Raw genomic sequence first — 25598 nt, 5'->3', positions numbered from 1 at the left:
GCATGTGTCATGCACAAAGTAGATGTCCTAACTGACTTGCCAAAACTATAGTTTGTTAATTAACAAGAAATTTGTGGAGTGGTGGAAAAATGAGTTTTAATGTATATGTATATAAGTGTATGTAAACTTCTGACTTCAACTGTACACACACACATACATATTAGTCGTTGTACAAGTATTCAGCTCCTTTGTTTAGGCCTAAATTTTGCCTTAAATCACATACATTATATGGAAAATGATAGTCATTCAAAAATCATTTCAACCCCTAAGAGAGCATTTCGAAAGCCTCAAAGAAGGTCAGCCATTGGTAGATGGGTAAAAACAATAACAAATCAGACATTGAACATCACTTTTTTTTTACTCCCTTTAACTCCCCAATTTCATGGTATCCAATTGGTAGTTACAGTCTTGTCTCATCGTTGCAACTCCGGTACGGACTAGGGAGAGCCGTACGTCATCCGAAACACAACCCAACCAAGCTCACTGCTTCAAGACACAATGCCCACTTAACCCGGAAGCCAGCTGCACCAATGTGTCGGAGGAAACACTGTACACCTGGTGACCATGGCAGCGTGCACTGCGCCCAGCCCGCCACAGGAGTCACTAGTGCACGATGGGACAAGGACATCCCTGCCAGCCAAACCCTCCCCTAACCCGGACGATGCTGGACCAATTGTGCACTGTCTCATGGGTCTCCAGGTCGCGGCCGGCTGCGACAGATCCTGGACTCGAACCAAGAATCTCTAGTGGCCTTAGACCACTGCACCACTCAGGAGGCCCTGAATGTCTCTTTAAGCATGGTCAAGTTAATAATTGTGCTGTGGATTATGTTTTAAACTACCCAGACAAAGATAACCGTCCTTCACTGAGCTGTAGGATAGGAAGGAAACTGCTCAGGGATGTTACAATGAGGCCATGGGTGATTTTAAAACAGAGTTCAATGGCAGAAAACTGTGGATGGATCAACATTGCAGTGACTTCACAATAAGTACATACATTTTTTATTTATTTAACTAGGCAAGTCAGTTAAAAACAAATTCTTATTTTCAATGACAGCCTAGGAACAGTGGGTTAACTGCCTTGTTCAGAGTTTACCATGTCAGCTCAGGGATTTGATCTTGAAACCTTCCAGTTACTAGTCCAACACTAACCACTAGGCTACCTGCCTACCCATGACAGAGTGAAAGGAAGAATACAAATATACAGAACATGCATCTTGTAAGCAACAAGGCACTAAAGTAATATTACAAAAAAAAACGTCAAAGGAATACACTTTCTGGCCTAAATGCAAAGCCTTATGGTTGGGGCAAATCCAACACATCACATCACTGAGTAACTTGCAGCCTTATTTTCAAGCATGTTGGTGGCTGCTTCATGGGATGGGTATTCTTGACATCAGCATATCCAGGATAAAAAGAAACGGGATGGCACTAAGCAAAGGCAAAATCCTAGAGGAAAACCTGCTTCAGTCTCATTTACACTAGACACTGGGCTGTAACAGTGTTGCACCATGACCAGGATTTCTATTCATTTAAGTGAGCAGATTAGGGCTTTCAGGAGGAACGGAAAATATCGTACAGCTAATAAAGTATTTTTTTAATCAATTAGTATATTTGAGTTTAACCACAATATTTGCTGTATTATTTGTTCTGTCTTTTCTGGTGGATTAAACTGAAATTGCAACCAACTTTCTATGGCTTGTTCACCTCCGCCGGACAATAACCTGCAACAGAAGGCCAAACCTACACTGGAATTGTTTACCAAGAAGCAATGGTACCAAAGTAAAAACATAACCTTTTTGTGTTTGTATCTGTACTTAATTTATATTTGACAACTTTTACTTCACTACATTCCTAAAGGATGTAATGTACTTTTTACTCCATACATTTTCCCTGGAACCCAAAAGTACTCGTTACATTTTGAATCCTTAGCAGGACAGGAAAATGGTCCAATTCACACACTTATCAAGGGAACATCCCTAGTCATCCCTAAGGTCTCTGATCTGACATACTCAAAACACAAATGCTTCATTTGTAAATGATATCAGAGTGTGCCCCCAGCTATCCGAAAAGAAAAAAGAAAATGGTGCTGTCTGGTTTGCTTAAGATAAGGAATTTGTAATGATTTTACTTTTACTTTTGATACTTCAGTATATTTTATAAATTACATTTACTTTTGATACTGATAGGTTTGGTTTCTGAGCTTTATATATTATTAATCATTAGGTTTAATAGAGACATGAAGGGAGCCATCGGTAAGCTTGGGAAGGGCTGAGTGCAGGGAAAACAAATCACAAGTAGCAGTACTGATAAGGGGAGGAACTGTGTAAGGCCCATATCACTCAGCTTTCTGCAATAATGATGCAATGTTCAGTGATAAGGAGGAGACTCCACCCAAAGTGTGGTATTGATACTACCACGAGTAAAACCATGTTTTTGTCTAATGCAGCTGTATTGACCCTCTGGGCAGAATACACTTTGTTTAAAGCTTTCCTAGTGTCTGTTGAGTTTGTACTCTGAAAATTAGAACCTAACAATACTTAAGAACATTTAAAACCAAATACTTTTACTCAAGTACTATTTTACTGTGTGACTCACTTTTACTCAAGTATAACAATTGAGTAATTTTTCCACCACTGCCAGGAAGACATTGCATTTTCCAAGTTACAGTTTTGACTTAAAACTGCTGGAAAATGGAAAGACTTGAAAATTGCCATCAAGCCACAATCCAACATCTTCAAAGAGCTTAAAAAAAATACCTAGTTACAGTTTTGAATTAAATAGAGTTAAAATTGAGAAATTGAAAATTGAGAGGCGACTCTGGGATGCTGACCTTCTAGGCAGAGTTACAAAGAAAAAGCCATATCTCAGACTGGCCAATAAAAATAAAAGAGTAAGATGGCTAAAAGAACACAGACACTGGACAGAGAAACTCTGCCTAGAAGGCCAGCATCCCGGAGTTGCCTCTTCACTGTTGATGTTGAGACTGGTGTTTTGCGGGTACTATTTAATGAAGCTGCCAGTTGAGGACTTGTACATTAGTGTCTAGTTTGAGAAACGGACGCCTCACTTGTCCCCTTGCTCAGTTGTGCACCGGGGCATGCCACTCCTCTTTCTAATCTAGTTAGAGCCAGTTTGCACTGTTCTGTGAAGGGAGTAGTACACAGCGTTGTACAAGATCTTCAGTATCTTGGCAATTTCTCACATGGAATCGCCTTCATTTCGGAGAACAAGAATAGAGTGACGAGTTTCAGAAGAAAGTTCTTTGTTTGTGGCCATTTTGAGCCTGTAATCAAACCCACAAATGCTCAGACACTCAATTACTCTAAAGGCCAGTTTTATTGCTTCTTTAAATCTAAATTTTTCAGCTGTGCTATCACTTCAAAAGGGTTTTCTAATGATCAATTAGCTAATCAAGTTTCTCATTTTAAAAGGCTAACACAACGTGCCATTGGAACATAGGAGTGAAGGTTGCTGATAGTGGCCCTCTGTACGCCTATGTACAGAGGGCCACTATCAGTATCTGTATTTCCAGTAACAAAGGTCATTTTCAACATTGAATGTCCACAGATTTTCTGATCAATTTGATGCCATTTTAAAAGGACAAAGAAAAATTGCTTTTCTTTCAAAAACAAGGACATTTTTAAGTGACCCCAAACATTTGAACGGTAGTGTATGTTGAGTCTGCCTGTCGGAGGTGGAGTTCCAGAGCTCACAGGTGTGCCTGGCATGGATTGTGACTCCATCTCGTTCCTCGCCCTCTTCAACTGTGTCATTTACCGCCCGACTCTCCATCAATGCCGCCTGGCTCTGGACCAATGCATCAGCTGTCGCCTGTATCTCTGCCCTCAGATAATGTTTCTCTTTCTGCTGGTGTGCCTTCAATGACTCGATCTCGGTCTTCAAAGTTTGAATCTGATCCATGTGCACCTTCATCAGATGAGCAGAATGGCCCCCATCGATTACAGTGGCCTATGATAGAAACGGTAGATCAATTAAGAATTAAAAGTGACTCCATCACAAATGCTGTGCACACTAAGAATCTAGCAAAACTAACTGCTTTCTTGGCAATCATGCGTTTTTCCGATGCGGCCTGTTGTCCAGCCCTTTGTCCACATTTCTCAATGGATGGTTGTATGCTCTGCAAAAACATTCACGTTTTTAGTACACAATTATTTGTTTATTTAACCTTCATTTAAACTATTTTATTACACAGTATGCCTACACAATGATAGGCTATATACATTTTTTTATTAAGAAAATGCACTGAAAGCAAAATACCTTTAGTTTTGGTGATCCTCTCAGGGCTGGCTCATTTCCTACTGTGGTACGGTCCTAACCCTGGAACGGGTAGCACCATAAAAATAAGCTGGTTTGATGAAAACAATGTCTGTTTTATAAACAGCTCATTTTTGAATAGTAACTGTGTTAAGGGTGGAGTTGGGGCCGGGGTGAGGAGTACTGGAAAGGTGTGACTTTTATAGGCCATAAGTATACAGCAGATCGCCAATTCTCCTCAATTTGACTATGCTGTAACAGTGTTGCACCATGACCAGGATTTCTATTCATTTAAGTGAGCAGATTAGGGCTTTCAGGAGGAACGGAAAATCTAGTACAGCTAATAAAGTATTTTTTAAATCAATTAGTATATTTGAGTTTAACCACAATATTTGCTGTATTATTTGTTCTGTCTTTTCTGGTGGATTAAACTGAAATTGCAACCAACTTTCTATGGCTTGTTTAAAACAATATTTTGTTTTCAAATAATCTGAAGTGAATGAGAAAAAGGCCATTCTTGAACATGGGGTTATTTACTAATTTGTAAATAAAGCCAGTTTGTTATTCTGTTTTTAGAGGGAGAGACACCCGCAAATTACCTCTAAATCTCACAGCATAATCTTTTAGTTGAGCAACCACTGTAGGGTGGCCGGAAATACTCTGTTAAGTATTCGTAAATGAGATGCCATACTGAGAACGCTTTTGTAATCTTAACAAATGGTCTGTGTGTGTCATAATATTTTATGTGATGTGTCTCATATCTGGTAGTGAGAAATTGTTATTTCTTACGAATATGTGGTGGCAAATTATAATCAGTGTTTCTATGTTTTTAATAAAATCAGATTGCGTGATAAGACTTCAAATAAATATTTACACAGTAGCGGTTTCTGTTTTGTTCAGAGGAAGATGTTACACTCATCCTGGTTCAACAATTCAAATTATTACAATGACCAAAAATATAATATTTTAGAAGGACGCTGTACAGATGAACACACGTATAGAAAACACTGGCGTACCCCTTCATTTTTTAGGTCCATGTTTCTTAAATACTGGTCCTGGGGACCCAAAGGGGTATATATTTTTGAACTAGTAAAACACACTTGATTCCACTAATAACATTTTTGAATCAGGCCATATATAGCCCCTCTCTTTCTCTGTCTGCACATACAGTATGTGTACATGTAACGGATGTGAAATGGCTAGCTAGTTAGCGGTGCGCGCTAGTGGCGTTTCAATCGGTGACATCACTTGCTCTGAGACCTTGAAGTAGAGGTTCCCCTTGCTCTTTTTTTGTGGAGCGATGGGTAACGATGCTTCGTGGGTGTCAGTTGTTGATGTGTGCAGAGGGTCCCTGGTTCACACCCGGGTATGGGCGAGGGGACGGTCTAAAGTTATACTGTTACACACACACACACACACACACACACGAATAGGTTTTTCAAATAGGCTTTTTTAACTATATCCATTCAATTGTTTGATGGATTATTTTTGGGGGATGGAATTTCTATCAACCTGTGATACAAACACAGACTTACAAATGTATCCAGTAATGCTCTCTGGATGTGTGTAACCAGTTGGTCCGGCATGGAGAGGTTGAGAGAATGAGCCTCAGTTTGGCCTGTAGGTCCTCGTGACACCAGAATGGCTGGCAGCGTCACAGAATACTCCACAGCCCTGAGAACAGAAATACATTAGAATAACTTTTTTCTTCCCAGAAGGAACATCAATATTAATTATATTACAAAAAAAAAACACGCCTATACCCAAATAAGCACCCTATTCCAGAGAAATATTTGGTGAGGTTGGCATATCTATTTTACATTCATTGTAGTCTCTTCCCACAGTCGCCGTATGAGCGCCATGAGTCGAAGTGAGACTAGTACATACATTTTTGTCATGACATCAGATATTTGCAGTCTAGTTGGATCTTTTGACTGGTGACTTTTGACTGGATCTTTTGACTGGCATTTCCACGTTCCGTCTCCGTACTGCTTGTTGTGACTTGGCTACCTGCTCAACTTTTTCACTTTTCAACTCTGAATAACTTATTTCATCAAACTCTGTATTTAACTCGCTTACCAAGGTCCTCATTTTGTCTTTTTAATTCAAAGCCTTAGATCTGCAGGGCCTCCTCTGGACCAAAAAATAAAAGCTAAGTAACAATTATGCCTTCTGATTGCAGTTGCTGTACTCGTAATACAGTGCCTTCAGAAAGTATTCAATTACCTTGACTTTTTCCACATTACAGCCTTATTCTAAAATGTATTTATTTTTTCTCAGCAAATCCACACACACCCCCTCCCCAAATAACAAAGCGAAACAGGTTTTTAGAAATGTTTGCAAATTTAAAAACAAAACTTAAGTCTTATTTACATAAGTTTTCAGACCCTTTACTATGATAATTGAAATTGAGCTCAGGTGCATCTTGTTTTTATTGAACATCCTTGAGCTGCGTCGACAACTTGATTAGAATCCACCGGTAGTAAATTCAATTGATTGGGCATGATTTGGAAAGGCACACACCTGTCTATATAAAAAGGTCCCACAGTTGACAGTGCATGTCAGAGCAAAATCAAAGCCATTATGTCAAAGTAATTGTCAGTAGAGCTCCAAGATAGGATTGTGTCGAAGCACAGATCTGGGGAAGGGTACCAAAACATTTATGCAGCATTGAAGATCCCCTAGAACACAGTGGATTCCAATCAATCTTAAATGGAGAAGACCCTTCCTAGAGCTGGCTGCCCAGCCAAACTGAGCAATCGGGGAAGAAGGGCCTTGGTCAGGGAAATGACCAATAACCAGAAGGTCACTGACAGAGCTCCAGTTCCTCTGTGGAGCTGGGAGAATCTTCCAGAAGGACAACCATCTCTGCAGCACTCCACCAAAATCAGGCCCTTTTGGTAGAGTGGCCAGAAGGAAGCTGGTCCTCAGCGAAAGGCACGACAGCCCGCTTGGGGTTTGCCAAAAGGCACCTAAACACTCTCAGACCATGAGAAACAAGATTCTCTGGTCTGATGAAACCAAGTTTGAACTCTCTGGCCTGAATGCCAGGAAATGTCTGGAGGAAACCTGACACCATGTTTTTCAGCAGCAGGGACTGAGAGACTAGTCAGGATCGAGGGAAAGATGAACAGAGCATATTATACAGATCCTTGATGAAAACATGCTCCAGAGCACTCAGGACCTCAGACTGGAAGGTGAATCTTCACCCCAACAGGACAACGACCCAAAGCACACAGCCAAGATAATGCAGGAGTAGCTTCGAGACAAGCGTCTGAATGTCTTTGAGTGGCCCAGCCAGAGCCCGGACTTGTAACCTGTTCGAACATCTGTGGAGAGACCTGAAAATAGCTGTGCAGCAACACTCCTCATCCAACCTGACAGAGCTTGAGAGGATCTGCAGAGAGGAATGGGAGAAACTCCCCAAATACAGGTGTGCCAAGCTTGTAGCATCAAACCCAAGACAGTGAACACTGCCAAAGGTGCTTTAACAAAGTACTGAGTAAAGGGTCTTAATACTGATGTAAATTTGATATTTCAGATTGTTAATACATTTGCAAGAAAGAAAAAAGGGGTATTGTGTGTAGATTGATGGGGGGGGGGGGGTTAATCCATTTTAAAATAAGGCTGTAACGTAAAAAAGTGGGAAAAGGAGTCCGAATACTTTCCGAATGCACTGTATACAGGAGAACTATCGCCTTGTGGTGAGGATAGACGAGTTGCAAGCTCCGCTGCAGACAGAAATCATTAGGCAAGGGCAATTTAAGTGTAGGAAAGAAGGATCCAGCATCTGTGCCACCAATAAATACAGGTACTAGTGTTAATTCCTCTGCACAGTCCCCGCAGCTGGACCGTATTCCCATGACTTCTGGAAAGACATGCTGGTCGGCATGCTCAACAGGTGTCGCTCGTTCAGACGATAGACACATTCAACCGGTTTCTCCCCCACTAAGCAACTAGCCAGAGCCAGCCTTCTCAGGTCTGTGTTAAGCGCAGGGGTGGGCAATTCCAGTCGTCGGGGGCCTGAGTGGTGTCACAGCTTTGCCCCAGCTAACACACCTGACTCCAATCACCTAATCATGATCTTCATTTTAGAATGAAACTTGATTCAAATCAGCTGTGTTTGCTAGGGATGGAGAAAGAAATTGCTACACCAAATCAGGCCCCTGAGGATTGGAATTGCCCACCTCTGCTAGTGGGGTCTGAGCCGCCGAAGCCTCGCACCATTAGCTCTGGCAAATTGAAAACAAGTCATTGGAGACTCCATTACCCACAATATTAGACTTAAAAATAATCTCGCAATCATACATTGTTTACCAGGGGAAAGGGCTACCGACAAAGGCTAATCTTAAAAATAAAATAAGGAAAATTAAAATGCTGATACAGTAGTGGCTGTGACCAAAAGTTGAGAATGACAAATATTCATTCCCACAGTGTTTGCTGCTTCAGTGTCTTTAGATATTTTTGTCAGATGTTACTATGGAATACTGAAGTATAATGACAAGCATGTCATAAGTGTCAAAAGGCTTTTACTGACAATTACATGAAGTTGAAGCAAAGAGTCAATATTTGCAGTGTTGACCCTTCTTTTTCAAGACCTCTGCAATCTGCCCTGGCATGCTGTCAATTAACTTCTGGGTCACATCCTGACTGATGACAGCCCGTTCTTGCATAATCAATGCTTGGAGTTTGTCAGAATCTGTGGGTTTTTGTTTGTCCACCCGCCTCTTGAGGATTGACCACAAATTCTCAATGGGATTAAGGTCTGGGGAAATTCCTTGCCATGTACCCAAAATATCGATATTTTGTTCCCCGAGCCACTTAGTTATCACTTTTGCCTTATGGCAAGGTGCTCCATCATGCTGGAAAGGCATTGTTCATCACCAAACTGTTCCTGGATGGTTGGGAGAAGTTGCCCTCGGAGGATGTGTTGGTACCATTCTTTATTCATGGCTGTGTTCTTATGAAAAATTGAGTGAGCCCACTACCTTGGCTGAGAAGCAACCCCACACGAACGGTCTCAGGATGCTTTATTGTTGGCATGACACAGGACTGATGGTAGCGCTCACCTTGTCTTCTCCGGACAAGTTTTTTCCGGATGCCCCAAACAATCGGAAAGGGGATTCAGAGAAAATGACTTTACCCCAGCCCTCAGTAGTCCAATCCCTGTCTCTTTTGCAGAATATCAGTCTGTACCTGATGTTTTTCCTGGAGAGAAGTGGCTTCTTGAAACCAGGTCATCCTCCAAAAATCTTCACCTCAATGTACGTGCAGATGCACCCACACCTGCATGCTGCCATTCCTGAGCAAGCTCTGTACTGGTGGTGCCCCGATCCCGCAGCTTAAATCAACTTTAGGTGACGATCATGGCGCTTGCTGGACTTTCTTGGGCGCCCTGAAGCCTTCTTCACAACAATTGAACCGCTCTCCTTGAAGTTCTTGATAATCTGATAAATGGTTGATTTTAGGTGCAATCTTACTGGCAACAAGCCCTTTTTGTGCAAAGCAATGATGACGGCACAATTCCGTGCAGGTAACCATGAAAGAGGGAAAGAACTGATTTCAAGCACCACCCTCCTTTTGAAGCTTCCAGTCTGTTACTCACACTCAAAAATGACAGAATGATCTCCAACCTTGTCCTCGTCAACACTCACACCTGTGTTAATTAGAGAATAAGCTGATGACAGCTGGTCCTTTTGTGGCAGGGCTGAAATGCAGTGGAAATGTTTGCATGGAAAAGAGGGACTTTGCAATTAATCTTATCACTCTTCATAACATTCTGGAGTATATGCAAATTGCCATCATACAAACTGAGGCAGCCTGTGAAAATTAATATGCGTGTCATTCAAAACTTTTGGCCACAACTCTCCTGGTCCACAAGACACCTACTAGACTGGGGTAAAAACTGCCAGACTAAACGTCTAAGAGCCCCGCCTAGAGCCTCGCCGCGTCCCCCTGCATCCATTGAAGTCCAAGACATCTCCGCTCTCCCCCCCGAATAAGTCGACCTTTGGGAGGCCTTCAGTAATAGGCAAGCGGACACCCTCCCTCCTCATTGTCCATGACTGCACCATAGAACTCCTACCGGCTCCATCCCTCCCCGGGCCCGTATTTACTCCCTCTTGATCCCTGAAGCAGTAATGGACAATTATATTCACGAGTTGCTGGAGGCAGGTTTCATTCACTCCTCAACATCCCAAGATGGTGCAGGTTTGGAGGTCTGTGTCTTTGCATCGACTACAGAGGGCTGAACAGGATCACAATTAAGAACCGTTACCCCCTACCCGATGTCTGCCGCCTTAGAGCTGACCGAGGGGGCTGAATTCTTTACCAAATTGGACCTCCGCAACGCTTACAATCTGGTGAAAATCAGGGAGGGAGATGAGTGGGAGACTTCCTTTAACCTCTCTGGAATATTCGGGACTGTAGCGTCCCACCCCGCCAACAGCCAGTGAAAGTGCAGGGGGCCAAATTCAAAACAAAAATCTCATAATTAAAATTACTCAAGCATACAAGTATTTTACACCATTTTAAAAAGATACAGTTCTCATTAATCCAGCCAGTGTCTGATTTCAAAAAGGCTTTACAGCAAAAGCACCACAAACGATTATGTTAGGTCACCACCAAGTCACAGAAAAACACAGCCATTTTTCCAGCCAAAGAGAGGAGTAACAAAAAGCAGAAATATAAAATTAAATCACTAACCTTTGATGATCTTCAGATGACACTCATTAGGACTTCATGTTACACAATACATTTGTTTGTTCGATAAAGTGCATATTTATATCCAAAAATCTTATTTTACATTGGCGTGTTATGTTCAGTAGTTCCAGAGAGCCACATCAATTCACAGAAATACTCATAATAAAACATTGATAAAAGACACAACTATTATACATGGAACTTTAGATAAACTTCTCCTTAATGCAACCGCTGTGTCAGATAAACAGATATAAAACAGATATAGCCCTTGGTTCTCTCCAGACCGGACTGCCCAACACAAAAACATCCTATGGAGTTCTGCATTAGCATCGAACAGCCCCCGTGATATGCAACTTTCAGGGAAGCAGTTATATACAGGCAGTTAGAAAAGCCAAGGCTAGCTTTTTCAAGCAGAAATGTGCTTCTTGCAACACAAACTTAAAAGTTCTGGGACACTGTAAAGTCAATGGAGAATAAGAACACCTCCCAGCTTCCCACTGCACTGGGGATAGGAAACACTGTCACCACCGATAAATCCACTATAATTGAGAATTTCAATAAGCATTTTTCTACGGCTGGCCATGCTTTCCACCTGGCTACCACTATCCCGGTCAACAGCACTGCACCCCCCACAGCAACTCACCCAATCCTTCACCATTTCTTCTTCTCCCAAATCCAGTCAGCGGATGTTCTGAAAGAGCTGCAAAATCTGGACCGCTACAAATCAGCCGGGCTAGACAATCTAGACCCTTTCTTTCTAAAATGATCTGCCGAAATTGTTGCAACCCCTATTACTAGCCTGTTCAACCTCTTTCGTGTCCTCTGAGATTCCCAAAGATTGGAAAGCAGCTGCGGTCATCCCCCTCTTCAAAAGGGGGAGGGACACTTGACCCAAACTGCTTCAGACCTATATCTGTCCTACCCTGCCTTTCTAAGGTCTTCGAAAGCCAAGTGAACAAACACCTCAGCCACGCTCAAGGTCCTAAACAATATCTTAACCGCCATCGATAAGAAACATTACTGTGCAGCAGTATTCATTGACCTGGCCAAGGCTTGACTGTCAATCACCACATCCTCATCAGCAGACTCGATAGCCTTGGTTTCTCAAATGATTGCCTCGCCTGGTTCACCAACTACTTCTCTGATAGAGCTCCATGTGTGTAATCAAAGGGCCTGTTGTCCGGGCCTCTGGCAGTCTCTATGGGGGTGCCACAGGGTTCAATTCGTGGGCCGACTCTCTTCTCTGTATACATCAATGATGTCGCTCTTGCTGCTGGTGAGTCTCTGGTCCACCTCTACGCAGACGACACCGTTCTGTATACTTCTGGCCCTTCTTTGGACACTTAACAACCCTCCAGACGAGCTTCAATGCCATACAACTCTCCTTCTGTGGCCTCCAACTGCTCTTCAATGCAAATAAAACTAAATGCATGCTCTTCAACCGATCGCTTCGTGCACCTGCCCGCCCGTCCAGCATCACTACTCTGGACGGTTCTGACTTAGAATATGTGGACAACTACAAATACCTAGGTGTCTGGTTAGACTGTAAACTCTCCTTCCAGACTCACATTAAACATTTCCAATCCAAAATTAAATCTAGAATTGGCTTCCTATTTCGCAACAAAGCAGCCTTCACTCATGCTGCCAAACATACCCTCGTAAAACTGACTATACTACCGATCTTCGACTTTGGCAATGTCATTTATAAAATAGCCTCCAATACCCTACTCAATAAATTGGATGCAGTCTATCACAGTGGCATCCGTTTTGTCACCAAAGCCCCATATACTACCCACCACTGCGACCTGTACGCTTTCATTGGCTGGCCCTCGCTTCATACTCGTCGCCAAACCCACTGGCTCCAGGTCATCTACAAGACCCTGCTAGATAAAGTCCCCCCTTATCTCAGCTCGCTGGTCACCATAGCAGCACGCGCTCCAGCAGGTATATCTCTCTGGTCACCCCAAAAGCCAATTCCTCCTTTGGCTGCCTCTCTTTACAGTTCTCTGTTGCCAATGACTGGAACAAACTACAAAAAAACTGGAAACACTTATCTCCCTCACTAGCTTTAAGCACCAGCTGTCGAGCAGCTCACAGATTACTGCACATCTATCATTTAGCCCAAACAACTACCCCCTCCCCTACTGTGTTTATTTATTTTGCTCCTTTGCACCCCATTATTTCTACTTCACATTCTCCCACTGCAAATCTACCATTCCAGTCTTTTACTTGCTAGATTGTATTTACTTCCCCACCATGGCCTTTGCCATTACCTCCCTTCTCACCTCATTTGCTCACATTGTATATAGACTTATTTTTCTACTGTATGTTGGTTTTATTCCATATGTAACTCTGTTGTTGTATATGTCGAACTGCTTTGCTTTCTTGGCCATGTCGCAATTGTAAATGAGAACTTGTTCTCAACTTGCCTACCTGGGTAAATAAAAGGTGAAATAAATATTTCCAATTTTTTTTAACGGAAAAAAGCACACCATGCAATAATCTACGGCACTCAGAGCCCAAATCAGCCAAAGAAATATCCAGCGTGTTGTGTAGTCTACATTAGTCAGAAATAGCATTATAAATATTCACTTACCTTTGATGATCTTCATCAGAATGCACTCCCAGGAATCCCAGTTCCACAATACGTTTGATTTGTTCAATAATGTCCATCATTTATGTCCAAATAGCTACTTTTGTTAGCATGTTTTGTAAACAAATCCAAAGTCACGAAGCGTGTTCACTAGGAGCAGACGAAATGTCAAAAAGTTCAGTTTACAGTCCGTAGTAACATGTCAAACGATGTATAGAATCTATCTTTAAAATGTTAACATAAATCTTCAATAATGTTCCAACCGGACAATTCCTTTGTCTGTAGAAAAGCAATGGAATGCGAGCTAACTCATGACTGCGCGTCACGAGCCCGTGGCTCTCTGCCAGACCACTGACTCAAAGAGCCCCTCCTTTACAGTCTAAAGACTGTTGACATCTAGTGGAAGCCTTAGGAATTGCAACATGACTTGGATTTTTTTCTCAGGTTTTTGCCTGCCATATGAGTCACAGACATCATTCAAACAGTTTTAGAAACTTTAGAGTGTTTTCTATCCATATATATATATATATATATATAGCATATTCTAGATTTTATGGCTGAGTAGCAGGCAGTTTACTCTGGGCACCTTATTCTTCCAAGCTACTCAATACTGCCCCCCCAGTAACCAAGAAGTTAACACCCCTAGTGTCCACTATGCATATTTAGCATGCCATTCAGATGATCTAACTCACTGGCAGTCTTCCAAGCATTGGTCAACCGTTGAATCGGTTCGTCTTTTTTTACCTCAATGACATCCTGATCTTCTCCAAGACCCTTCCGGAACACATCCTGCAAGCCCGCCAAGTCCTGAGACGCCTCCAGCAGTTCCTTGGGTTTGGCCATTTTTACAGGCGTTTTACAGAACTTTGGTGCCGTGGCAGTGCCTCTCACAGCCCTACCCTGCAAGTCCCAGACCTGTTTCGGCTGGACCCCCAAAGCTGACAGGCCATTCATGGAGTTCAAGGGACATTTCACCTCCGGACCCATTCTCGTTCATCCAGATCCTACTCGTCCCTTTGTGGTAGAGGTGGATGCCTTGGACATTTTCCAAGCGTTTCTCGCCAGCGGAATGCAACTACGATGTGGGCAACAGAGCTCTTGGCAGTCAAGTGGGCCCTTGAGGGGTGGAGACACTGGTTGGAGGGGGTACCTCATCCTTCCGTGATCTGGACAGACCATAAGAACTTGGTCTCCATTCAAGAAGCCAGGAGGTTGAATGCTCGCCAGGCAGGCTCCATTTTACAGGGTCAACTTCACTCCAGCCTAATCGCCCGGGATCCAAGAATGAGAAAGCAGATGCCCTGTCAAGGAGGGACTGAGAGCCCATCATCCCCAGCTCCCGCATTGTGTCTCCACTTGTTATGGAATATAGAAACCATGGTACGACAAGCCCAGACCAGAGAACCTGACCCTGGCGGGGGTCCCACTAACAGACTTTATGTTGCACGTGGCTAAAGCAAGTCGTAAAAACAGAGCCCAGGCTGGGTTGGTCCAACCTCTGCCCATCCCCAGCCAGCCCTGGTCCCACCTGTCCGTAGACTATCACAGGGTTACCTCCATCCCAAAGGCTTACCACTATCCTCTTGGTCGTTGGTCAGTTCTCCAAGGTAGCCCATTGCCTTACCAAAGTTGCCCTCAGCGAAGGAGTCTTGAGACTACACAGACTTTCTCAGGACATTGTCTCGGATCGTGGGCCCCAGGCCATCACACGGTATTGGAAAGCCTTCTGCTCCCTGTTGGGGGCGTCGGTGAGTCTCTCCTCAGGGTTCCACCCACAGTCGAATGGGCAAACAGAGCAGGCCAACTAGGAGCTGGAGAAGTTCCTCCCCTGTTTTTGTCTCCACAAAGGCCAACAATTGGTGCAAGTTACTCGTCTGAGTATGCTCACAACACATTGCTGAACTCGTCCAATGGACTGTCGCCGATAGAGTGTCAGTTCTGGTTCGCCTACCGTTTTCTGAACAAGATGCCGAAGAGGGGGTGTCATCATCCGAGGCTTTCATTCGAAGTTGTTGCCTCACCTGGATCAGAGGGCGATCAACCTTTCTCCGATCATCTGCCCGACACCAACACACAAACCGCCACCGAAGGCCTCTTCGGCTCCTCCGACAGGGTCAACGAGTGTGGCTGTCCACCGGTGATCTTCCCTTAAAAGTAGGACTCGGGCCTCCCGGGTGGCGCAGTGGTCTAAGGCACTGCATCACAGTGCTAGCTGTGACATCCTTGTCTCATCGCGCACTAGCGACTTCTGTGGCGGGCCGGGCGCTGTTTAAAAATAATCCTGTGGTGGGCCGGGCGCAGTGCACACTGATCAGATCGCTAGGTGTACGGTGTTTCCGGGTTGGATGCGCGCTGTTTTAAAGAAGCATGGCTGCCTGCTCGGGACATCCTGGATCTAGGACTCCAACCAACTACGTGGTAGTCGCTCTGGCTCCAAGGCTGGAACCGCTCCTAGAAGGGGGAGGTACTGTCCTGTCATGGTTCCACCTGTCACCAGAGAGCGGCATAGACCGTCCTAGGGCCATTAACGACACGATTAAGTGCATCCTACTTAATCGTTATGATTTCCCTGTTAAAAAGGTGTGTTTTTGGTTGTCCTTTGCTGAAGTTTGAATTATGTGCCGTGTGCGTTTGTCTCCTGAGCTTGAGACTTAGTTTTTGTTGTTTTCCCACTCTTCCCTCCGTTAGTGTCTCAGTAACGTATTATGTTTATCCCTAACCACTGATTCCTCATCTGGTCTCTTCTCTGTACCTGGGTCGAAACTCACCACGTCAGAGAAAGATGTTGGCCTCAAGTAATTGTCTTTGGCCCCCTCCCAGTTAGAGGGAGTGATGAGCTCTACAGCAGTCTCACACAACTCAATCACTGGTTGAAAACAGTTTTCTGCCCCCTCCCAAAATATCGATGTTTTAGATAACTGGCCCCCTTTGAGACTCTCCCACAAACCAGACCAAGCCTGGCCTGCTGAAGAATGTTTGCCACTAGCAGTCAGTGTAGTAAGCTCAGCTTTCCCCCTTGAGACTGTGTGCGTCTCGATCTTGGTCAGGCAAAATATGGCAGTGTTCGCCTTAGCAATCTCAGTGGAATAAAGTCCTCCTCCATTAGTCATTATTGAAAGAGATTGTGATAATATCTCAAAATAGGACTACTTAATGTTAGTTCCCTCACTTCCAAGGAAGTCAGTCAGTCAATTAACAAATTACTGATCATAACAACCTCGATGTGATTGGCATGACTGAAACATGGCTCAATCCTGATTATATTTATTGTGTTACATGAGGCCTCTCCTCCATTTTACAACAGTGACCATACACCCCCCCCCCCCCCCCCCCGTATCCCTCGAAAGACAGAAGTGTTGCTAAAATTAACGACAGCAAATTTCAATACGAAAAAAGGACTACATTTGTCTTTAGTAATGAAATCTATGCAGCTTACTCAATCACTTTTATAGCTACCATTTACATGCCTCCTGGGCCGTATACAGCTTATCTGACTTAGTTGTCTGAAATCCGATTGGACCTCACAGTCATGGCAGATATTCACATTTTAGGTGACTTCAATATTCACATGGAAAAGTCCACAGACCCACTCCAAAAAGGCTTTCGAAGCAATCATCGACTCAGTGGGTTTTGTCCAACATGTCTCCGAATCTACGCATTGCCACAGTCATACCCTAGATCTAGTTTTGTCCCATGGAATAAATAGTGGATCTAAAAGGTTTCCACAACCCTGGACTATCTATTGCTTGCAATCGCAACAAATAATCTGCTCAGACCCCAACCAAGGACTACTATTTAATGACCATATTAATTACTTTCAATGTACTGCTAATAACAAACTTTATTGTTAGTGCCAAGTGCAATATCAATATCTTGGCTGGTTGTAAAAGTAAACTAAGATCTAATTGTTTTATTTGTTTACAGCCCATTGTGGTGAGTGACATTCATTAATGTGTCAACCTGACAAGATAACTCTTTAGGTCACAACTCAAATTAAATACGGCAAATGTTTAAATGGATGTTTAATGTCCCAGCAAAGAAAAAGCTGAAGAAAAGGGTAGGGCTTTGAGGAGTCTTTACCAGAGTGTGGAGAGTGAAGAAATAAGTCACGTATCTACATTGCCCAAGATGACCGCTGCTGACCAAACCAGTTTCCATCTCCTTCACCCCCACCTTCCTTATTTGTATCATTTCAAAACTCTTCTAATAAACATCCTCTACTAAAGAGGACAAACATTAAGTGTACAGGATTTGTTGAATATGTGGTGTTACTGTAGAATTACAGGATATTCCAAAAGGCACACGTATTAAACTCCAATACATACATAAGCAAAATCCATGGAGAAAAAAAAAATCCTATATGATACACTTTGAGAAGACTGAAAAAAAGTCCCCACACACTTAGATAAATAAATACTACTTTTAGTTCTTATGTTCCTGCACCTAAACTAGCTTGTTGGGTGTGATAGATTCCTCCAGTATGATACACACACATGATTTTAAATTAGCACTGTACCATATTTCTGCTTGTCTGTCAGCAAACAACCCGACCATCGTCTCTCCTCTGAGTGCTTTTGCTGCTTCCTTGAACACTGGCACTCCTGAGAGACACACACACTATGAGACGAGAGAATTCCATTTTAATTCATGATTGTTATACATGTTAATGCCACACACATAAGCTACCTGCGTCTGCTGTGGAGCTGAACAGGCCTAGTACTGTGACAGGGGCGATTGCTGCATGTCGCTGGTACATGTCCCCCTCCAGGAATGATGTCACCTCATCAGGAGAGGACAGGAGGACAGGGGACACCAGACGACTCCTGGGTCACACACCAAAAGAAAAAAACAGACATGGTGATGTGAAGGCCCCATGGTTTGACGGTCTTATCACATGTACGCAACCGCTCAGACAGGGGTTTGATCCCTTTCTCCCCCACTCTTTCTAAGCTGTCTGACTAACAAGCAAAAATGCTTTAAAATCTTTATGAAAGAAGACATGGCTGGGCACCCTTTAGAACAGTGTTTCCCCCCCAAAAAATGTCACACACACACACACTCACTCAACAAAGCACTCATCTTCCAGATGAGGAAAGAATGCACCCGTTATAAGAACAAATTGATAAATGTGCAGAAAAGTGTGAAATTTGAGAAAGGTAGGTAACATGTAAACAAAGCAATAAGGTAATATGTAACACACTACCATGTCACTTTGTTATTATAATATGTAAATGAAGGCATTACGGTAACAAGTAAATTAAGCTAGAATTGTATTTATTTATTCTGAGCACCTTCAAAGTTCGACTGCAATTGTAACCTCACAGCAGCGATTCCCATCCTTTTTTCTCTTTACATAATGCCCTTTTAATAGAACATGTAAATGAAGGAAGTTCTAGCTTTAGTTTTTTGAGCCTTCCTTCGAGGGTAAACAATATATCTACTGTACACAACACATTTATAGCCGAACATTCTGCAACTTTGAACCCACCTGAACTGGCCCCATATACCTAGTTTGAAGGAGACGTCCATAAAATGCAATAGAATATTCTATATGTTCTATTTTACTTTAGTGGAGGTGTCACTCACAGCATGATGAACCTGTTCAGGCTCTCAGTACCCAGCATGCCTTGGTAGGGCTGGCTAGGCTCCTGTGGGCGGTACAGACGGACGGTGGGAAAGGAGCGGATTTTCTGAGCGCTGCACACGTCAGTCCACTCCCCACAATCCAGCACAGCCAGCTCCACGTCGCTGACGTCAGCGTCTTATAGATACATCCGGATAGACAGGACACGTTAGATACATGCATAAAGACAACTGACATTGATGTAAAATGGCTAGGCTACATATACAGTTCACCGTCACATTCCTTAAGATGCCAAATAGATACAATCAACAGATCTGGATATCAAATACATAAAGATATACAGACAAATGGCATAAGTATCCGACAGTCAGGCATATTGATCTGACGGACCAGATGAAAATAGTTCTATTGACCGAGCCTAAATTGTCTTATCGACCACAGTGTCTTTGTAGGACTCATCTTATTGACAGTGCCAAAAAAAAAGGTCATATTGATTAACTGTCAAGATTATAAGAGAACTTACCTAACCCCTTTTGCTTCAAGTACAGTGATTTACAATAACATTGAAAGGAGAACTGCTGAATCAACCATTCAAATGCATGTCAATGCATTACCTACCTTCTAGGGATTCTGACACCTCTATGTAGGACTGCATGAAAGCCATGGAGACAGCATCCCCTGGTGGAGAAAAATAGACCGACTTACATTTCAATACAGAAATGTAGTGTAATCGTAACAGAATTGTAAAAGTAGTCAAATGAACATGTTATGGATTGCACATTATCTTAAATAACAGGACCGAGGGGTGTCTTTTACACAAGCCTGGGCACCTGTCATCATGCCAAACAAATGTTTGGTATGGCAAGGAGTTGACACGATAGCACAAACGAATCTGAGACCATGCTACTTGTACACTGATTGTCTTATACAGAACTGTGTGAGACTTTCTTTGCCATGGCAATTCTGAATCATAAAATACACTTGAAAATGATAATCAAAGGAAAACTAGTAGAATGATTTGCACTGGACTAATCCATTGAGGAGGCCACGGGGATAGCACAGTCCATTTTAAGACGTGATACTGAAGAGGTATATGGTTATATTAAGTAAAAAATAAATGGTGCAACACTAATAAATCTAATGTTATTCTATAACAAATGCGCTTTCTACCATGTTGGATATAGTCGCTGTCTGCGGTTCTGAAACAATCTTCAGAAGAATTGCCGCCTTTCCCTACGTTGCTATGTGCAAAATTAACCGGCATATTGAGATTGAGAACAATGCAGCAGAGGCAACAGCAGACGAGGAAACAGCCCTATTCGGAAGGGATTAGTTTTACTGGGGGTGGTCGGGTTATGCAATTATGTGCACAAGCACAAACCACCACATAGGTAATTCTAGTCCTATTCGCATATGCCATGTCAGTCATTTGTACATGGCAGGAGTAATAATTCCAGACGTTAAGCTTGGTATTCAAACCAAAGAGTTCAATCTTCGTTTCACCAGACCAGAGAATTGTTTCTCATGGTCTGAGAGTCCTTAGGTGCCTTTTACTGAGGAGTGGCTTCCGTCTGGCCACTCTACCATAAAAGGCCAGATTGTTGAAGTGCTGCAGAGACGGTCATCCTTCTGGAAGGTTCTCCAATCTCCACAGAGGAACTCTCGAGCTCTGTCAGAGTGACTATTGGGTTCTTGGTCAACTCCCTGACAAAGGCCCTTCTCCCCCGATTGCTCGGTTTGTCCAGGCAGCCAGTTCTAGGAAGTTTCTTGGTGGTTCCAAACTTCATCCATTTAACAATGGAGGCCACTGTTCTTGAGGCATCAGTTTCTCAAACTAGACACTAATTAACTTGTCCCCTTGCTCAGTTGTGCACCGGGGCCTCCCACTCCTCTTTCTATTCTGGTTAGAGCTAGATTGCGCTGTTCTGTGAAGGGAGTAGTACACAGCGTTGTACCAGATCTTCAGTTTCTTGGAATTTACTCGCATGGAATAGCCTTCATTTCTCAAACCAAGAATAGACTGACGAGTTTCAGAAGAAAGTTATTTGTTTCTCCAACACCTTTGTGGGAATTTGTGTTATAACGATGCACAGTAAGTGTATATTTTGTATTTGTAAAATCATTTTTGGGGTGCAAGGAATGTAGAATTTCTGATGTTCCAAAACCTTATTGCATGCGGTGGTTAACGTGTAGACAGAGTGTCGGTATAGTTGCGGACATTGCCCCCGCTGTGGTCAATTGTTCAAATGAGAGCATTATGGCTGTATGGCCTTCGGTTCAAGAGCTAAAGTTGAAATTATAAAAGTCGATCTCAATGTGACTTGGAATTAAAAAGGGAATAGAGCAAAGACTGGTGCAAAATATATGGAAGGAAGGAAACGCTCACACCCATGTTTAAACCAGTTGTGGAAAAAGTACCCAATTATCATTCTATAGTAAAAGTAAAGATTACTTCTGTCATTCTCTATTAAGTTAGTCACCCAATAAAATACTACTTGAGTAAAAGTCTAAAAGCACTTGGTTTTAAATGTACTTGAGAAAATCCTTTCACATTCCTTATATTAAGCAAACCAGACAGCACTTCTTTTTTTTTTTATGTACGGATAGCCAGGGGCACACGCCAACACTCAGACATCATTTACAAAACAAAGCATTTGTGTTTAGTGAGTCTGCCAGATCAGAGGCAGTAGGATTGACCAGGAATGTTCTCTAGGTAAGTGTGTGAATTGGACCATTTTACTGTCCTGCTAATCATTCAAAGTGTACTTTTGGTTCTCAGGGGAAATGTATGGAGTAAAAAGTACAATATTTTCTTTAGGAATGTAGTGGAATAAAAGTTGTCAAAAATATGAAATAGTAAAATAAGGTACAGAACCCCCAAAAACAACTTAAGTATACTTTAAATTATTTTTACACCCCTGGTTTAAACCAATCCAATGCTTTAACTTTAGTAGTACGTGTAAGAATCAAGTTGGCCACCAAGATAGGCCTTTTTTTTTTTTTTTAAACATCGACAAATATCCTGGCCACATTTACACGTCAAATTCCATAGTTTAAGTTGTCCATTTTATAATACAAATAAATCATATTTTAAGTGTCGTTGAATGTGCGTGCACACACACATTTTAATTCTAGCCTCATTTCATCCTGTGGCCACAGGTGATAAATAAAATAACAGATTACACATTCAAACCTCACACAGAACGATATAAAAGCAACATGCTCACATTTCACGTAAAACAGCACCACCGTGTAGTCACTCTCTGCCACTGCGCTGTGGAACGTGTCAGCAGTGAGTTCTGTGACAGCATCCATGTCCAGACTCTGGCCCCTGTCTCTGTACACAGACTCCGCCACCTCATCATCAAGCACATCTAGTGACAAAGAAGCAGTCAACCAATTGTACAGTGGGAGCAGAGTGCTATAAACATTTAATTTAATGCACACTCATAAACAACCCACTTCTATCTACACACATGCCTAGGGAGGGGCTAGACACGTTTCTACAATGCCCCTTCTAATTTAATATAATGAAAAGTGTTTAGGGTTAATGAAAAATTGTAGAGCGCAGAGAACTGAAAGTGAAATTAAAAAATGTTTAGTGTCACCATTTAAATTCTGTGATCTGGTTTCTTGTTGGCATTACAATACATGTACAATTTGTTTATGATGTTGACCTGAAACAAGGAAAAGGAAATAATAAAAATATATCTACAACAAGACCCCTTCTTACCAAGAGTGGCCCAATTATCATCGTCCTCTTCCTCCTCCGGAGTGCTCTCATCTCTGAACAGATCGATAACCTCCTCTAGATTGTTCAGAATCAGGTACTTGACCTCTGAACCCTGACAAACACAGCATTTTGTTAGTGTCGAAGTGTGTGTATGTAACTTTTGAGCTGTGGAAAGAATTTCTCCTTGAAGGACAACAAACACCAATCAATATACTTCTGTTGAAAATGAGGCCATTTTGATTGTACACTATGGTAATAAACAGGACTTCTTTATACCACATACAGTGAGCGCCAAAAGTATTGGGAGAGTAGGCAGGTTTTCATGGACGGAGATTAATTTGTCAAAAGCATTTGTCATAAACATTTCGACATGTGGAATGGAAACGGCAGATAGCAGACATTTTCTAAAGCTCGACAACATTTTTATCCAGTCGACGGGTGGATTTTTCCTTTGTCGTCAAACTTTCTTTGCGACAAATGATAGAAAGTGTTTCTCGAATAAATGAATGCTTTTGAAGGTACGCAGAGCACTGCATATTTAATTCTAAATGCATAGTGTACTTCTAGAAAAATACATTTGTTGGAAAATAGATTATATATTTGCAGGACAAAGACAGTGGCCCAACAATCTCCAAAGTATCACAGCTGGAGAATTGCAGACCTTGTGTCAGTCTTGTGGTCAGAATATCTCCAAAACTACAATCAGATGCCACCTACATAACCACAAGTTGTTTGGGAGGGTTGCCATAAAAAAGCCTTTGCGGTCAAACAAACTGAACTTGTTAGGACACATAGTATAATGGACTCCAAGTACCAGCAGATATTAAATCAAAACCTGACAGCCTCTGCTAGGAAGCTTAAACTGGGCCGTGGTTGGATCTTCCAGCAGGACAATGATCCAAAGCACACCTCAAAAACAGTTCACTGACGATAGAATCAAGGTTTTGCCATGGCCATCTGAGTCCCCTGACCTAAACTCCATAGTAAACCTGTGGGATGAGCTGAAGAGACTCCACAAGCATAGACCTCGGATCTGAAGAGATTCTGTATGGAGGAATGGTCTCAGATCCCTTGCCATGTGTTCTCCAACCTCAACGCATTTAAGAGAAGACTCATAGCTGTTCTTGGCAAAAGGAGGTAGCACAAAGTATTAAATGAAGGGGTGCCAATAATTGGGGCGCACATATTTGTTTATGATAAGAATTTTCTTTAAATTATTTTACTTTAAAAAAAAGTTAGATTTGTGTGAATATTTTGAATAAAAGACCAAGAGGATAAACAATACTTTTTTCACAGCCTGTTTTGCTGATATTTACCAAGGGTGCCCTATAAATAATGTATTGTGCAATTTGAGTAACTTATTTTAAATAAGAATAGAATACATTTCTAAACACTTCTACATGAATGTGGATGCTACCTTGATTACAGAACCCTGAATGAATAGTGAATAACGATGGGTAAGAAAATTAGACGCACAAATATCATACCCCCAAGACATCTCACCATTACAATAACAGGGGAGATTATTAGCGTTTTGGGGGGGTATGATATTTGTGCGTCCATAGCTTTCGCACTCATCATTATTCACAATTCATTCAGGATTATCCGTAATCATGGTAGCATCCACATTAATGTAGCAGTGTTTAGAAACATATTCTATTCTTATTTTACAACAAAAGTGAATCCGATGACAACACAATTTACCATTAATTTCTACTGGGCACAAAATAATCTGAAACACAACCAAAACAAACAGTAAGTGCATCCAACAAGTTTGTAGAGTCACAACCTTGATGTAGTCATTGCATGCTAGGAATATGGGACCAAATACAACACTTTATTATTTTAATACACATAAGTGAATTTGGTCCCATGAAATGGGGTAGACTATGTGGAAGGACCACCAGAGGGCAGGCTGGGCTCATGGATAGTAGCCCAACAAGGCATGGGAGACAAGGTAACCAGAGGCAATTAAGCACAGCTGACGGTACTAATGACATACTCTCCTTTCCCTATAAGAGAGAGAATGGAACCAGCAGAGAAGGGGGGAAACTATCTCTGGAAGATGGCCACCGAGAGAGAGGAGCTATCCATGAAAGAACCACTAAGACGGTGACAATCCCGTGACTTTTTGTTGTAGTTTAAAGATAATCCTATTGTGTTCCTGTTTCATCTGGAGAAGAAGATGTATGTTTTTTTCCTTAGAAGATTTTCATTGATTATGTTGGAGTGTTTGTGTTGACCAAATGCCCTCAATAGAGAACTGTGTTCAATCAAGAAAACCTACTCCTGACTCGTTTATTCCACCTTCCCGCTTTAGAGTGACACCCAATTACTTGGTCCGCTCACATTGGTGGAGGATGCAGGCATTAGGTGGACGAGTGACACAAGGATAAGTGAGTAAATCAAGATTCTTCCAGTAGACCCGGAGGAACCATTCAAGAACGATGGATAACGCCCTACTACAACAGTTGTTCACGGCACAGCAGACAACCATAGAACTCCTGCAACAACAGCTGAGCCGACGAGAAGAACCTAGAGTTAAGCCAAGAGCGGCTGCTCACGCCATCTTACCTCGTCTCTCCAAGGAGGATGATATTGAGGCCTTCCTCATGACCTTCGAAAGGACGGCCACCTTGGAAGAGTGGTCGCCCACAGAATGGGCGAGCGCATTAGCCCCTCTTTTGACCGGGGTGGCTCAGGAAGCCT

The 25598-nt window shown here is 42.4% G+C and overlaps 1 protein-coding gene across 2 annotated transcripts in view; it reads right to left on the bottom strand.

Annotated features, from left to right (window-relative positions):
- txndc16 (thioredoxin domain containing 16) overlaps positions 1-25598 on the bottom strand; it is a 61837-nt gene that overhangs the window by 19258 nt on the left and 16981 nt on the right. Inside the window, exons 10-17 of one of the 2 annotated variants that reach the window (XM_031828521.1) lie at positions 22890-23001; positions 22384-22530; positions 19775-19834; positions 19159-19333; positions 18259-18395; positions 18089-18173; positions 5813-5951; positions 738-3971 (exon numbers count right to left, since the gene is read on the bottom strand). In XM_031828521.1, the coding sequence (XP_031684381.1) occupies positions 3579-3971; positions 5813-5951; positions 18089-18173; positions 18259-18395; positions 19159-19333; positions 19775-19834; positions 22384-22530; positions 22890-23001 (1248 nt within the window). In that variant the 3' untranslated portion in view covers positions 738-3578. Of the gene's footprint in view, positions 1-737; positions 3972-5812; positions 5952-18088; positions 18174-18258; positions 18396-19158; positions 19334-19774; positions 19835-22383; positions 22531-22889; positions 23002-25598 lie in introns of those variants that run through there. The other variant, XM_020474946.2, reaches the window with a different exon arrangement.

This window comes from Oncorhynchus kisutch, linkage group LG7 (assembly GCF_002021735.2).
Source record: "Oncorhynchus kisutch isolate 150728-3 linkage group LG7, Okis_V2, whole genome shotgun sequence".
Lineage (NCBI taxonomy): Eukaryota > Metazoa > Chordata > Actinopteri > Salmoniformes > Salmonidae > Oncorhynchus > Oncorhynchus kisutch.
Note: the sequence above shows the minus strand (reverse complement) of the source record. Positions and strands in the feature narration are given on the sequence as shown.